Source organism: Cloeon dipterum, chromosome 2 (genome assembly GCF_949628265.1).
Source record: "Cloeon dipterum chromosome 2, ieCloDipt1.1, whole genome shotgun sequence".
NCBI lineage: Eukaryota > Metazoa > Arthropoda > Insecta > Ephemeroptera > Baetidae > Cloeon > Cloeon dipterum.
The window spans coordinates 19,427,829-19,444,804 of NC_088787.1; the positions used below are offsets into that span (position 1 = coordinate 19,427,829).

Genomic DNA, 16,976 nt, shown 5'->3' on the forward strand with positions numbered 1-16,976 from the left:
GCCCGCCATTTAGACGGTCCCCCAAAATATAATATCATTTCTTTTCTTTTTAATTGAACAGTGTAAACCTTATTTGTCAAAGGAAAAGGCAATTTGAAATTAAATCCACTTGATTGGGCAGCAGTTAGTAGCTTTCATGCAGGTACACGGGAGTTTATATTTTCGTTATATACATAGCAGAATTTCTCTTCGAAATGTCTAAACATTTGATGAGAAGTTTTAGGCTTGGCGAATTTTTTGTGGGTGCTAGGAGTTGATAAGATTTCGTCACTCATTTCTCTTTTCGTTTGTGCTCTCAGAGATGAGTGCAGTCGGACGTTTTCAACGACCATTGATTCAAAGCTTTCCACAGTCTGCAGCTTAAACTGTGGTTAGAATTTGTTTTGAAGAATAAATACTACTGATCCGAGTCATGAATGTGCCGAAACAGTTGTTTGTACATTACGCATGTGTGACATTATTTTCTTAGTTTGAGTTACCCATTCCTAATTTATTTGGCAATGAAATAGGTCATTTTAAACTCTTTTTGATATAAATATATGTCAAAAGAGGATTATCAAAGTGCATTTTTAATATAAAAACGTAGAGTTGTCCTTTTCGTCTCCCGATTGAACACGAATTATTATTCAGCATTTTGAAAGTTTCCGTTTGCAAAAAACGACCCGAAATCAGGTCATGCGCTTCTCCAAGAACTCGGAGCTGCTCTTTTTAATCAATAATGAATTCCGTTGATTTTTTGCTGCCAATCAGCTCGAACACGGGGCGACTGCTCGGGCAAAGTGTCTGGCAAGGCCGACGGAGCGGGGTCGGGGTGCTACTGCATAAGAGCAGAGCAGCTCTTGCCAACAAAGTGCGACAGACAGAAAGCACACCTCAACGGGGCGGATGGGCCTAGCGCGCACGTGGACGTGGGGGGTCCGGCCGGCAGTGGAAAGAAAAATGCCGCAGACACGTAGCCTAGCAAGCGAGACGTCGTCGCCATCGCCGTCGTTGGCGGCGGCGGCGGCGCTGATTAAGGCAAATTACAATGGACGGGTTTGAAGAGCGGTGGCACGAATGGTGGAAAGTAGTGTGCATTGAGTGGAGAGGTTTATTAGCGAGCTGTTCGGCGGTGCAGCAGACGAACCTGCAACCACCCACCCACTTCGCCCCGGCCCGACTCGGCGGGCTATGCTGCATCCCCGTTTCAAAGCAGCGCGCGCGGCACATGCCATGACAATACACCTCGTCATATGTATAGACGCCAGCCAGGCAGGCCGGGCTCAACCGTATTTAAAAACAAACTCCATTCTCGTGCATAATGAGTGCATGTCTGGCATTCAGAGCAAATCTTGGCGCGACAAACGCCGACAGCCATGATTATGCAACGCTGCCCCCGCGATTCCAGCATGCTCTTCCGTGCACCCGACGGGCCGTGCGCGCGTTTTCCTCGTCATTATTCTAATCGACTTGGCCCCCCAAATTTTTGCAGCTTCCGGTGCCACTGCTCTTGCACCTTTCGAAATGTATTAAGTTCAAACCACCTCATATTTTCATAAAAGGGCAAATCCCAGAAGCTCCAAGTCGAGGAAAAAATAACGTTATGATTTTTCAATGTATTCTTATTCAACAACTTTGTTGAGCGCGTACTTTGTGTGCACTTGCAATGTGAGATTCCGAGCGAAGTTTTGGGGTCGTATGCGGGCTGATTTTGATTTCCGTCCAAAATTTTCTCTCTCATTGCACTGACGAGTCTATTCTTTTGGCAGTCCGCCTCGCTACTTGTTGGTTTGAACCTTTCCAGCATACGTGGATGAATTTCACGGGACCAATGTCTAGCAGTTCAATAAAAGACCCCGGTGCGGGGGCAGCATCACGAAAGATAGTCCTTTTCTGGACTGGGCTTCCTCCAATAAGGCTCGTGAGACTATTAAAATGTTATTGGGACGCGATTTGTTCGCCATCAGGGCGTCGCCCATCTCAAAAGAGAGGAACCGACACAAAAATAAATAAATAAATAAAACAAGTGTTCAACGTTAGGTGTATTTTGCCAACGAACTGAGCCACAAGGGCAGCACATTCTCAATTGATTGTTTTCTGGGATGGATCACCTTGGCGACAGAGCAAAAAAGGTTTTTGAGGGCAACGGCCGGCGTGAGGTACTGGAGGAAAAATACCGTCCTAGTTCGCCAAATTTAAATTATGACTTTCTACCATTTGGCAAAAAATGGGAGTAAAATCGTATGGGTGCGAGACAAGCCCGCATTGTATCGGTCCAAGTACCGTCAGAAATTTAACACCCATTGGTCTGTGTTGTTGGGGCAGTGTTTCTTGAACATTGCAGCTCAAAGTCCACAGCTAGCTATGATTCCAAGATTTTTGAATATTCTTCCAATCGAAAAAAAGTTCATCCAGAAATATCAAATATTTATGTCAACATATGAGAAAAACAGTAAATTCTAGAATGTGTAGTTCCTTGCTCAGCGGTTAGGTTTGTGTCTAGTCTAGTTTATCAAATAAGAAACAAGCAGTTTGTATTGTAAACCAAACTGCACAAAATTTAAGTCAAGGAATGATTTCAGCATTCACTAGGATTGGGAATCAGCCGAGTAGGAAATAATCGCAATGAAGCTGATAAGTGATAACTTCGTTCCCGCGACCAAATCAGTGGTCCATCTTTATGGCCGAGTCCGCTTTGCTCTATGCCAGAGTTGTAAGTGCGGCGTCATTTGCATTTAAACTCGGCCTGCTGCTTCTGAATTCAAATTCTATTCTTTATGCGCTGGACCCGCAGTGAAAGCGCGAAAAGCAGCGTCGCAACGGACGGAACAAAGGCCGTTTCGCTCTGGAGACTCGGCCACACGACTGCTAATCAGAGCGGCGGGGGCGGCGTTTGTGGGAAAAGGGTCCGCGTCCTCGCAAAATTAACGCATCACTGCGCCGTTTATCTTTTGCATTTCAGACTCATTACAGAAAAAGCTTTAATTTTTCTAATTACTTCCAGCTGGTTTAGTGGAGCGCGTAAACAGGCCGCCGCCGCCTGCGAATTCGCAGCGAAACGCCCGGCCGCGCCACAGCTAATTCGACGGAATTTTATCTTGCGTTATAAACGGCACAAACAGCCAGCCGCTCTGATTTGAATTCACAATCGATTCAAGGAACAAAAAGAGGCTGAAAAGAAATGTCGGCTGCCGCCACAGTTGGCTCTGGGCTTGGGAATTAGAAGCGAGCGAGCGCGGCCGGGAATTCGTTCTTTACTATTTCTATGTTCACGGGAAAACGGAATCTGACACCGCACAGACGAGGAAAACCCACGATTTGCTCTCGAATGTGGGAGGGACTCACTCATATTGCCAAAACATAAATAAAAGCAATCGCAACGCCATTTGATTTGTCACGTGACAAAAATCACACATACAATTATTATAATCGGAATAGAAAAATTTCTCCCTTCCGCAACTGGACTGTGGGTTTGAAATGTTTCTTTTTGAATTATTCACAACATTAATTTATTTCGTGAGGCCGGACAGTCAGTTTAAAATTCGCCACCCACGCTATTTTAATTCGGGCGGGCACGGTTGGCTGGCACAATTTATGGAATGCTAAAAAGTTGGCACCCCCTTGAATTTGTTTCCTCGGACATCGGCGCGGCGGCTGCGGTGTGTGCGAATGTGTGTTTGTTTGCGCGCCGCAGAACGGGGTGACACGGCCGGCAGTTTCACCCTCGCAACGCATTCATCAAGGCCGAAAAAAGTCCGATGACCACAACTTGTGGTTCTTAACCGGACTTAAAAGGTGTTTCCCGGGCAAAAAGCCGCTTTAATTTATTAAGGACGCCGCCGCCGCCGATTGCCAAGGCAATTTTTCACTCAGCCGCCCGCACCCCCGACGATGCGACTTATCGAGAAATTTCTCGGTGTGAAATTGAGAAACGAGAAAGATTGATTCCACCACGTCAAGCACATTTTGATAAGGGGCGTGTTTTTTCTGTAAACTTTCTCTTTGCAGCCGCGGCTGGCGTAGGAGGCAAAGTTTTCTGAACTACGGGACACTTTGTGCTCGCCAGAGTGAATTTATTCTTTTTTATACCACACCCTTTCGAAATTTGCACCGATCAGAAGCACGGCGCCCGGAGAGATTTGACAAGTGGAAAATGAAGTTGAAAATTTTCCCCTTCTCATGTTCAGTGAACCTGCATTTTATCAGTGATTGGTGAGAAGAAAACTAACTGCTCGCCTCCTCTTTTGCAATTCCGGCAGAAATTTAAACGCGCCGGGCCGCACCGGATTTGCATTTTAATTCCGAAAGTGGCCTTATCACGGCTTTAACACGCGGGAAAGAACCGAACCTGCTACGGAACGGAGGGACCTCAGCCAAAAGCGGCTCTATCGATTTTCTCGAATTCGGATGGCCGGCGTGCGAAGAGTGCGTAGAAACATCATTTCGAGGGCGTATTCGCGGAGAAGAGCTTTAAAATTTGCGTCTTCCTCGCAAAAACACTCAAAACAATAAGAATTTAAATTGGAGCCCTCAAAAACTCTGATTTTTTTATGAGTTTTCGCATTTAAAATTATGCTAAAATTATTTGAATGAGTTTTAAAATAGCCTTAATTGTACTCAAGCTAATTTTTTATTGTCAAAAAAGTCTTTTTTATCGAAAAATATCGCATCTCAGGTAAAAAATCGAGGACAGCCCTCGCGCCTGTAGCTAAGCGAATTTGGCATTTTCGGGAAATAGTGAAACGGAGAGTAAAAAAGGAGATTTGGTCCTACCTGGATGTATTCATCCTCGTTGCGCAAGTGTTCGGCAATGAACTCGACGGCTTCAGTCGCTTTGTAGGCCTCTGGAGAAAGAATCAGCGAGTCTGAACTCTCACTCTCGCGGCGGCCGCCGGCGCCGATGACCCCGGAGCCGGGAAGCTCCCTGTCGGGCACGCCGGAGCCGCTCGACTTGCGGTTGATCTTGCAGTTGGGGTGGTGCAGGTCGGACAGCTCCATCACCTCCATCTTGCTCTTGGCGGACATGTGCTTGGGCAGCTCGGGCGATCCGTACGACGGGTGCGGCGGCGCGTTCATGCTGGTCATCTCCATCATCCAGCGTAACCGCGTCTTCTTGGGCCGCCGCATGAAGAGCAGGGCAGGCAAATACCTGAGGAACATTACGCGGATCCAGTTGGGCATTCTGTGCGTGCGCGGCCCCCTGAAGTTCCAGTTGATGATGATCACGGTGACCAGGATGGACACGGTGTTCATGATGAAGGTGAACAAGAGGTATTTGGCGATCAGCGGCAGCACGAGCGACGTCGGAGGCAGGATTTTAGAGACTAGCAAAAGGAACACAACCAACGAGAGCAAAATACTGATTCCTAGTGTCACTTTCTCGCCGGCCTCGGCTGGCAGGTAAAACACTAGCACGCACAAAAACGAAATCAGCACTGTAGGAAGTATCAAGTTCACAGTGTAAAACAATGTCTTCCTACGTATGATGATGTAAAAGGTAATATCTGTCTCGGTGGGCGAACCGTTTGACTCATTATACACATTTAGATACGCAGGCACCTCGATAATATCCCATGTGCCTGATTTCCAGTAGTCAGACAGGTCAACGAAGTTTTTGTTATTGTATAGCGCTAAGGACACTTGGTCACCATTGAAAGTCCATGACCCGAATTTCATGATGCACGTTTGCTGATCAAACGGGAAGTAGGTTACGTCGATTGTGCACGAGCTCTGCAACACAAAAGCACACATTTTCCGATGAGAATACAGTTCCTAAAATCAGTCTTCAACAAAAACAAGCAGTAATTTGAACCACGAGAGATAGAAAAGGTTAAAACTTGTTTTCGTATTGGCAAATAATTAAAAACAACTTAAAAAGGACTCGATACTAAGTCTAAAATCGGTTTATATCTGAAAAACAGGTCATTACATCGTAAAATTTAAAATTCAAAGAACCACTTGTAGGAGAAACTAGGCTTGAAGATTTAAGTTGAATAAGCATTTGCGAGCAACTCGCCGAGACTAGATATGAAGGAGTGAATAAATATGCATTCAATCTCAATTCCAGGGGGAAAAACAATCGAAACACGTTATGATTTTTCAAGTTTGAAATCCATTTGATCCGTGCAGGAACAAAAAGTTGTGATAAATAGCTAAACTAACAACAGAAAACACATGCAATACGAGAAAAAAGAAGCTGTCCACACATATTAAAAACATGTTATGTTTACGAGCACTATCATTGTTTTGCTGCCAAAATTGATAAAGAAAAAGACGAGCGGACGGACAAACATCGGGAACAAAGCACGAGATAGTTGCAATCTTTCGAATGTGTATGTTTGTACAAGACTGCAACAAACAAAATTGGCTGGCTCACGGAAGCCTAGCACAAGTTGCTATCAGCTAAATTTTTTCTTTGCCGTCGCTCGCCGGCCCGGCGCAGCCCCAGCAACCACACCACCGGGTTGGTGCCGAGCGAGCGAGAGCGAGAGAGACACTCTTGCGCTTCTTTTTTCGCAACCCCCGAGCAGCAAAAATTACTGCTGCTCCCCTGGATTTTGGCACGCGGCCCGAATCCGAAGGAAAATTTAGTGCAGCCGGGGAAAAAAGAGGCACTCGACTCGAAAACGGAATAATTTGTTTGGCTCGAAAGCGTCTGCTGAACGGTGTGTTTAGCGCGCTCCGACTTTCCTCTCTGCTCCTATCTCGTTGCGAAGTTGCCCCGAATGTGCGTGGCGGGCAAACAATGGCTGCTGTCACTCCACTCTCTCTCTCTCTCTCTCTCTCTCTCTCTTGCGTTGTCGTTAATTCGCCCCCGTGTTTATGCACACGTGCGCGTCGAGGGTGTAGCCGCTGCCGCCGCCACCGACACCCGAAAGCCAACTTTTCCTGCTGCCGCGACGAATTCGAAACTTCGCCCCGGCATCGGACGAACGCGTATTCAAATTACACTCAGCAGCCCGCGGATTCTATTTCGTACTGCAGTTTATTATTCCCTGTGCCAAATCTCGGCAGACACACATAAAAGCGGCCCAGCGGACACCAAAGCCATAAAACGAATGCAGCAGCTGAACTGTGTTCGCTTTAGGTGCGCGCGTATTGAATTTCAAATTTGGCCATAATTTCGCGCTCATAATTAATGCAAATCCCTGTCATCAAGCGAGGCAATAAAACGGGCCAGTGATTTTTCAGAGCTGCCTGCCAAACAGCGGTACCGAGATTTGTCCTGATCTTTGCTTTATAGGCTGCTTCGATATCCTCTTCAATGTCCCCTGACCAGTGTTTGAATTTGAATGGTTTTAATCGAGAAACATTTGATCTTGCATTATTGAATTTGATAACCTATTTATAAAAAGGTTCTTCCTAGTCTGGACAAAAAATAAATGTAGTTCAAATGTAGTTTAAATTTTATAAAAACACACATTAGAGTTAATTTTCATTTATTGTTTTATATATGCAGCAAAATTATTCTAAAGCCTTTCAATTCATTTCAGTTCAGCTAAACTTTGTAATCAATTTACCCGTCAAACGGTACAAAAGGCCTGTGTGTAGTTTTAAATTTACTCTCAATAAAAAATAAATGAAAAAATCTCACAATGATACAATGAGATCCAATTTTACGATGACATGGTGAGATTTATTTTGGAGCATAATATACTAATAAAGAAAATAATGGATTAAAAAATAAATCACCCCGGTTCATTACATCCTCATGGCCGCTAGGGAAGCTCGATGAAACTGAATTTGGGTGAAAAGTTCGATTTTTAAATTCGAGTTAGAATTTGAATTTGACTGACGCACGGGGGTCGTTTGAGCGCCAGGAACTTAGGGTCAAAGGTGATACAAAGCTGACTATTTATATACAGCTTCGCGGTTAGGGAGCCCTGCGGCCGCGCCCATCCAGGCACTTAATTATTTTTAATGCTTTTATCGGCCTGCTCGAGGATTAGGAAAAGCACACAGATCTGAAAAACCACAGCCCGAAGGACCCCTATTATTTATTGCTAGGCACCCTTGGGAAGGAAATGGGGATCAGTTGAACGAGCAGAATAATCGCCGCTATCTGATCCTTCGCAAGTAAACTATGGAATTTGATATTTTGCGCTGCAGAGTTTTACAGTAATTAATTCAATTGCAAAGACAATGACAAACGATGTTTATGGGGGCATTGATCAGAAAAGCATTCGAGTTTGCTCATTTCTCGACGTGCAATAAATCTCGAATTAATTTTCTAATATATTCGAGAAGAAAGTTACCCGTTGCTCGGCGACTACTAATAAATCAATGCATCGGAATTATTAATCGTCGAGTGCAGAATGTGCAGCCGAACGTGAAGATAAAAAGTCGCACAGGCGCAGTTTGCTTGGAAAAGTCGATCAGTCGGAAAATTCGCGGCGAAACAAAGAGTGGGCTCCGAGTGTGAAATTATAACAAGTTGCTAGCCGAAATTTATGCGCATAATTACGGCGGTGGCGACGGCAGCAGGACGAAAAACACAAATCGCAAAGCAGATTATTCCGAGGCACCGTTTCTTTCCCACTCAACCACACACACTCACATACATACACACATGCACACACACTATTCTCGTTCTCTTCTACGCGGTGGCGTGAGACGTGAAGAAAAGTAGAGCAGCGAAAGAAGCGCGTTGCAACTTGTGCGGCTGCCTCGGCGTGTGTTTTTCCTACTCACCTGGTAAATGGCAGGTGGAACCCACAGAACTTCCCCATTTGGGTAGATTAACACGTTGGACTTGTAACGAACTTCGTAATTACCATCAGCACTGAAACACACGAACACACCGAAATTCACGCGTGAATATTTCATCAGGTCAGATGCCTCCCGACGCACACGCGGCCAGGAGGGCTTGCTTTTTTGTCTAAGAGTGTCATAAAAGAAGAGGAAAAGTAATTTCGGGAAAGTGCTGGCTGGCACTCCCGGGAGAGGGTCCGATGCGCGCACCCGCCTTGTCGCCGGTCGAGGCGCATATACTCACTTGTTAAAGAGTACAATGTCTGGTTTCCAAACTTTGTCTGGAGGAAGTCTTAGTACTCCGATACCGCCGTAATCTGCCTCGTCCCACTGCAGCTGGTAATCCGTCCAGACCTAGAAACACACACAGGTACGCCTCGGTAAGTAAGCACCACACATTTCGTGCCGCGTAAACGGCAATTAAGCCGAAAACACGCACCATGCAAATCACACTGCGCAAATTTCATTGCCGCTTAAAACAATTTGAATCGAATAAATTTTTGTTTAATTAAATACATAATGCAAAATCGATTTTGATATTCTAATGTTAGCTGTTCGTTTGGGAGGTTGTAGAATATTGCCTAGACTGAGTAAGAATGAAAAAGATTCAAACAAATTGGAAAAATTTCCTGGTTGGACGAGCAATTTTTAATTTTCTTGTTCGGCCGGGGAATTAAAAATTGTTCAATAACAGAATTAATCAAACCATTTCTCCAATTAATTCTGTAATTGATCTCGTTGCACAATTTTCAAAATTCATGTGAGTATTCCTGGCCGTACAAGCAAAATTTTGTCCTCCAACCAGTAATTTTTCTTGAATTTGTTTTAACATCTTTTTGAAGGAATTAACTATTTTCATAAATCGCAAATGCATCTCCTTCCCCATTAAGATGAATTTTTATTGAAAGATTTAGAGCTCAGGGTTGCAAGAACCTCGCAAGTTTTGGAAAAATGCATTGCAATGTTCGGTTTTTTGGTTTATTTTAATATATTTTTACCGATAACTCGCCAGCATTATGTGTGCACTTAAGTTTCAAATAATTTGTTAGTCATTTGCCTATGAGCTCGACCTGAGCTATATATCTTTGAAACAGAAAATTCTGGTGAAATTGAGGGCAGGAACTCTGCGAAGCAACAATTTTTGCGGTGGAAAATTAGAAAAATTAATTTCTTGCGAAATTGGTATAAAAACCCGATAGAATACAGTGGGGAAAAACCGGGCGGTAAGAAAATGCAATGCTGATTGAAAGATATAATTTATAACTATTTTAAAACAGAACCTTTGATTTGCAAGACTTTTAGCAATTTATGCAGCCAATAATGGTCAATTTTAGAGAACAAGCCGGATCACTCAAATTTTGCATTAATTTATTTTCCAAGTGGAAAAATGCAACTATATAAAATCACTTATATTAGAGTTGTGCATTTATTTATTTTAAAATTTGATTCTTTGGCAATTCATATAAATTGCAAGAATTGTTATGAAGAGTCAGCGTCGGTATAAACCTCGACCGGAGGGTCAATTTTCGCACAAATAAAACATTGACTGTTTTTCCGACAAGTCGATTATTTGAAGCAAACCTTTAGTGCAAATTTTAGCGATTAAGTCGGTTTTGGCCATAAATAAAGTCCTATTGAAGTAACTATTTTTTAATGCTAAAATCTTCCTGAAATTTCTATTCAAGTGAAGACAATTGCAGTCAGTAAAACCATTGATTTTTTTGGCAAGTATTCGAGCACCAAATTAAAAATACTAGAATTAGCAAGAATATCACAAGTTTACTGGCAATTATCTATGGAGCTTCGAAAATAAAACAGCAACAGCAGCTCCTATTTTAATTTTCATCCTTTCCTTAAGTCTACCTAAGAGACGTGTTGTCTTGTTCTGCTAAAAATCCAGTTTTTCTTCAATTTTGGTGGAATTCTCGGTCGAAATAAAATTTTTGACAAGAAAAAGCGAACGATGTGTTGCGCTGCAGAAAGGGGTGTTCTAAATTTCTCTGCAGAAGTAACAAAAAGTGCAATAATTACTATGAAGGCTAAAATTAATTTATTTACTGACTAAATTTCCTTACTATTGCCATTGAATTGATAAATATTACGCAAGCAAGACAAAATTATTCATTTTGAGGCAGAAAAACTGCCGCTTTGGCAAAAACTGGAGGAAGCTATTAGATCAGAGTTTGATTTTGCTGCTCTTTGTCTGTTGCATGGTATTGAATGTAACTAATTGTTGTCGGAGCTAAAGGCTACACTGGTAGGTGGTGGACGACGACGAGTTTGTGAAAATAACAGCGGCAAACAGAATGATTGATGCGGCGCGCGCTGTGACAGCAAACAATTCGCGTGCGAGCGACCATTATGTATAAGGGAGAGAGAGAGAAGTGACGCAAGAAATGAGTCGCTTGGCTCGCTTGCAGTCATCAAGGTAATTGCCGGTGCAAGGATTTGAGCAGGGTTCGCCGCACTTGTGGCTGAACCTAGCGAGTTTCAAATTAATTTTGGTCTGCCCCGCTAACACGCCGGGCGCACGCAAGCAAGCAAAGCATCAGCGCTGCTCGCGATACCTCTGCGGGAATTATTGATAAGGCTCACCACCCACTTCCTCCTAAATGATATAAATTTTAAATGATTAGAAACAAAAAATAAAACAAAATAAAATTTTATATTATATATTTTATAGCATTACTTAGAGAAATAGGTTTTAATTGTATGCTAATATTAATTTAGGCAGCAAAGCTTATTATTATTATTTACGTTGATAACTTAAGCCTTAAGCCGGAATCTCTGAAAGCAATAAAGTTCTTGCCTACGGTCTGAATATTTTACTGAAAATAGTTTTGCTCAATCTTGCCCTATTTAACTGTGAAAATCACTGAGAAATCTTCAACCCCCCCCCCCATTTTCTCGTGTATTAACACCGTTTTGAGATCGCTTCGTGAAAATAAACGTTATCTCCAAGTTTGTAGGTCAAAGGTCAAGTAAAAAAAACGAAATTTAAAAATGAATATAATAAATATAATAAACACCCTTTTTTCACCTTAAAACAATATTTTTTATAATATTACATTTTTTGCAACATTTGCACCTCACCCCACAACAGAGTTGAGTGTTAATCACCGTGAAACCACTTCATTGCATCATTTGAACTACAGACAAGTAAAGAGGTATGCAGTTTTTGTACGTTTGACTTGTAGAACCCGAGATTTAGTTGCTACCTCTTTTCTTTTGATAACGTCGCCTCAGAAATAAAACGAAATTTTCATTAAATCTTGGCTTCTAAGCATCAGATTTTCAAAAACTGCACACCATTTGACTTTTCACGACCTTCCTTAAATAGCTGAAGCAATTTAAGGGTGGAAACCCTATCAAAAGAGTAAAAATGCATATTTTATTGGTTGGAAGCGATTGGCCCATCTATTCAAACGTTGAAGTTAACCAAAACAATACAAATTTGATCTGATCAATCCTCCCTCACTTTCAACCCTACAATGGAAGTGCTAAAGACATACCCAAAAGTTTATGGAATTAGAAAATTGCCATTTTTTACACCTTTTCGTTTCTTGCAATTTTTGTAAAAGGTCCGAATTATGAGCAGTATATTTTATAATAAAATTATGTTCAAAATTCTTCAGCACAAGAATTAATATGCTTTTCAACCCCGTAATTTAATTTTTAATAATTTAATGAGAGCGAGGAATTTGAACTTGATGGCGTGCTCAAGCTTATCGTGCCGTAGCGAAATGAACTTATAAAACTTCACATCTCGACAGCTTAGCGGGTGAAATTTATGGCCAATAAGTCCTTAATGAAAATAACAAAATTAATTGCACGGGTTTCGGCCGTGCGTCTCGAGAGGCATGCATATTCCTCATACACGAGAAGGCCATGCCGTGAGAGAGTGTTGCAATAAATTTAATTTACAGGCGTCGCCGCGTTTATGGGTATGCAACCGGTGTGTTGTTGCGTGTTGCATACATTCGTGAGATGGACTGACGGGCCGAGTTTTCAGTCGTCACGTCGCGTGCATGCCGCACGTCATTGAGCAGCGCAAGTGTGTTAAAACGTTCGTTCGCGTGAACGGCTCTATTTTAGCGTGGCTCGTTGTTTCTCAAAGACATAACGCTCTTTTCCGGCCGGAAATAGCTGGCTTTCAAAATGATGAGCTAATTGAAAACAGCCCTTTAATCGCGCTTTAAAACGACACACATTAATAGGTTTAGTGCGGCTTAGAATTAAAAATGACACGAAGATTCTCCCATAAACTGTTTCTTGAAGTAAAATATATTTCCAATAAATCCAGCTCGTGTTTTCATGATTTCCAAGCGGCTTTTAAATGAAATATATTTGGAAATGAGTGGGGCTGTTAATTTTCGACATATTTTTCGAGAAATAGTCCACTATTATTGAGCTTTTTTCGTAGATAGTATATGAAGGTTTCTGGGTCAATTTGGACGGTCTTTTGAGACTTCATTTCAGCCAAATTATCACGTGTTTATTATCTAAATTTAGAATTTTTATTTTAACATCTTAAGTTTTTGACAAAATGTCAAGATATACGTCATTTTTCAAGGAGAAACTACAAAATAAACAAGCGAAAACTTTGAGTTGTTTATGTTTTTCAAACGTTGAACAAAGTGCAAAACGAAGGGTGATTTCCTTTCTCTTTCGAGAATGTATTAAACAATATTTTAATCACAAACCTGAACTATTTTTTTTAATTTCTACAAAAACGAACAAGACGCGATTTCTCCAACTTTGCTAAGATGTTTGAATGATTTAACAATGTTAAAAAAATTGTTAGCACGAAAATGGAAACTATCTATAAGAGTCAAAAGCAAAACGAGGACAGTTCTTCATGTTTTTGAACAGGTCTAAAAATTTGTAACGAAACCTACCTCCGCATGTGAAACAGGTAAAAATTTCGACAAACTAAGCGCGGAGCAAAAAAACTTTTCCTTGCGTTCTAGCCCATTTAGATGGTATTAGACTTTTTACTGACGCCTTCTCATTGCTCATAGACGGTTTTGGCAGTTTAAGGCGATTTTTACTATGGTTCAAATTGCATGATGCGTGCTCGTTTGATGGTCCCCCAACGATTGGAAGCTCAGAAAAAAAATGTTGATCGTATAAATTTTACAACGTTAGAAATAAGTCATGAGAACTCTGTCAAGCCGTGTCAATTTATTAGAGAATTGGCCAATTTGTAGATTTTGATTTGATTTTTTGTAGCAATTTGTGTATTAATTAAACTAAGAGGGAAAATTTTCCAACCAGGTTCTTTTCAATTTTAAAAGTGTTCTGTCACAGCACATTTACTATTTTAAAATTCACAAAATCACGGGAAAAATATTAAAGAAAATCATACTCACCAATCTGAGCCATACGTTGGACTTCATGATCTGATTTTTCTCGTTCTGCAACATAGAATACTCTTAATTAGAAACTCGATAACTTTCCTAAAGAAGAATTTGTTATTTTAACCTGGTGAAAAACTAACATCTAATTAGAGTATTTTAGAATAAAGATGGTTTCATTGGGCTCAAAATATAAGGTAAAAAATGATAAATTCAGTTTTAAAATTTTAACACCAACAAACTGGGCTTATTGTAATTTTAAAACCAATAGGAGAGTGTTTATTTGATTTGTTGTTTGTTAAACCATTTTTTGATGAAAGATTCAAACCCTCTTAATTTTAGGGATGGATTTGATGATTGAAAAGCTGCTTGGGGGGGGGGGGGGTACTCACCACGTTGATTAGTTGTACAAATGCGAGGCCAAATCTGACGTCCACCTTCTGCGTCATATTCTGAACCGGCCGGATCAATTTGTTGTAGCCTCTGAAGAGATCTCGCACCAGCCGCTCCTCGTCCTCTGAGCAATAGCCTGCCGGGAGAGAGACGCACAAATAAATAAACACGTCGTACTTCTTGGACAGAAAATGAAAATTCGGCGCTGGCAGGGATCGATCGCGCGCGGCTGCTCTTCTTTAATTGCGTTTATGGGCCCTCTCGCGCAGCGGAATGAGGCAGCAGATATGGCGGCGCGGCGGGCTGCTAATCACCAGTTTACGGCCGGCAATCGGAGCAGGTGCGAGGCACGCGCGCGCCTCGCGCACACACACACATAATGCGCCATTTACGCCGGATTGCCCTCGAGATGTTGTTCTTTTCATCATTGTGGCGGGCGGGCTGCTGGGCGGATGGCGCGGAGACGCCGCCATGCGCGCATCCTTTTGACATCGCCTAACGATTATTGCTCTTCTTAAACTTCGCGCGCGCACTTGGCTTTCGTTAATTATGTCTTCCTTTTGTGGCAGGTGACTGTATAAAAAGGCACTTTGTCACGCACTGGTCACAGCTTATCCCTCCAAAATAAAAATAAATTAAAACGGACTAAATGCATTTGTAGAAAGAAAGATTTTGATATTTTGTTTTAAAGACAGAAATTTGAGATTAAATTCCTCGAAGGCATCCAAAGAAAATATTTTTTCTGTCAAACCATGGTCTCAGTAGATCCAAACAGAAAATTTTTGAAAATTATTTCCTATCGTTTCCCTTAATATTTTCTAAAATTTGATAGAGTTACAATTTTCTAGGGATGCCCTTTAAATTTCTGAGAAAATCGATTCCAAAGTTTGTATGCTAATCAAGCTACGAGCACTGTCTTTTCCAACAATACACAAAAATGTTTACAGTTGTTGCCCCGTAAAGACCCGTTTCAAGCCATGTCAGTGCCCTTTTGCAGTGAATAAGGCACTGTCAGATGTATATTGAAATTATTTTATATAAATATTAATGACTAATCAAACACTTTTTACATTTATATCGTTTTCCCTTGTACCTAGACCGATATTTAAGAGTGAAAAACATAAGTTCCAGGTCAAAAGATCATACGCATATAGTCTACAACACAGATGGAGCAGCGATTAGCAAACATACACAACGTAGCGGTGAAACTTGATATTTCCAGCGACGTCTGATCTCTATTTACTTTCCCTTTGGGCGGTGTAGCAAACGCCTACGGGCAAAAATAGCGCTTTATTCGAGATCCAAAATATGTCAGCCGAGTTGGCAACAAGACTCGAAAGCGAATTCTGGCTTAGCTAACAAAAATTTAGCTCAGCAATAACAGACGATTTTATTTCTTAATGCTTTGCCGTCTGAAAATTGAATCAGGCAAATGCAAAATTACATATTGGCGGAACAAACGCAAAATTCCGTTTTTGCCTGACGCGCAAAACGACGATTGTAGCAATAAAATTTGCATGCTGTGTGTGAGCAGAGGGGCGCTGAAAAATCTGCATGCGCTCGGAATCGAGGCCGATGCAAACAGAAACGCGCCCCAGTTCCGTGATGGCGGGTATATTGCACCAGAGAAAGAGAGAACCGGGAATGAGATGCCGCAATAAAAATTTAGGTGGTTGACAGAAAATGTGGCAAGCTGCACAAAACATCAAACGGAGGCAGTCTTTTTGTTGCCGTCACGATTTCTTCTGAGAAAGCGCGACACGGTTTTCCAAATCTTACAGCTCAGGCTATAGAGAAAATTTGCAGCTTTCATGTCTCGGTCGGTGCTCCGGATCACATGAGTCGTTTTTGGAAGGATATTAAACTTTTTCCGCTGGAGAAAATGTGTTTAACAGATTTACCTGAGCCAATTTTCGGATTTAGTATATATTGCCTCCATTCTTTAAATCAGAATTCCGCGAATCCACCGGAAGCCGGGGGTAAAAAAGCTGATCGCAGATGAATCTTGACAAAGCCTTTGCTTCGAGTCAATATTGTAAGCGATGAAAAAATTGAAAGTGCCATTCAACGTTACGATTTGAAGGAAGTATCACGCAGGCAGCGACAGGAGGAAAAATAAGGTGCGATATTTGATTAGTCGGCGAGGGAGCGAGCGAGCGAGCAAGCGGCGGGCGGGCGGGCGGGAGGCAGCTGAAAACAGTCGGACGGGATGGGAGACGAGCGCAAAAACGCGGGCACTCACCAATTTTGCGTTTGACGTCACGCAACAATCAATCGATACTCAATTTCAGGAGCAGCGGCCGCATTGTTGAGCGATAAAATCTGCGATAGAACCGCGCGCGCCTCAATTGTTGCACGGCAGGCATTGTTTCGGAAATAGCCGCGCGCGTTCATTGTTGGAGGGCACACATTGTGCGTGCGTCAAAAAAGCCAGCCGAGTCAGCAGTTTGCGAGGGCAGGAGGCAGGCGGCAGCGGCAGGGGAGGGCGGGCGGCCG

General features: G+C 42.2%; 1 protein-coding gene across 5 annotated transcripts in view; it reads right to left on the reverse strand.

Moving 5' to 3' along the window:
• LOC135938091 (acetylcholine receptor subunit beta-like 1) overlaps positions 1-16,976 on the reverse strand; it is a 36,104-nt gene that overhangs the window by 16,661 nt on the left and 2,467 nt on the right. For all 5 annotated transcript variants that reach the window (XM_065481610.1, XM_065481614.1, XM_065481612.1 and 2 more), the window contains exons 3-7: positions 14,480-14,616; positions 14,103-14,147; positions 8,975-9,084; positions 8,671-8,761; positions 4,753-5,709 (exon numbers count right to left, since the gene is read on the reverse strand). In XM_065481610.1, the coding sequence (XP_065337682.1) occupies positions 4,753-5,709; positions 8,671-8,761; positions 8,975-9,084; positions 14,103-14,147; positions 14,480-14,616 (1,340 nt within the window). The remainder of the gene's footprint in view (positions 1-4,752; positions 5,710-8,670; positions 8,762-8,974; positions 9,085-14,102; positions 14,148-14,479; positions 14,617-16,976) is intronic.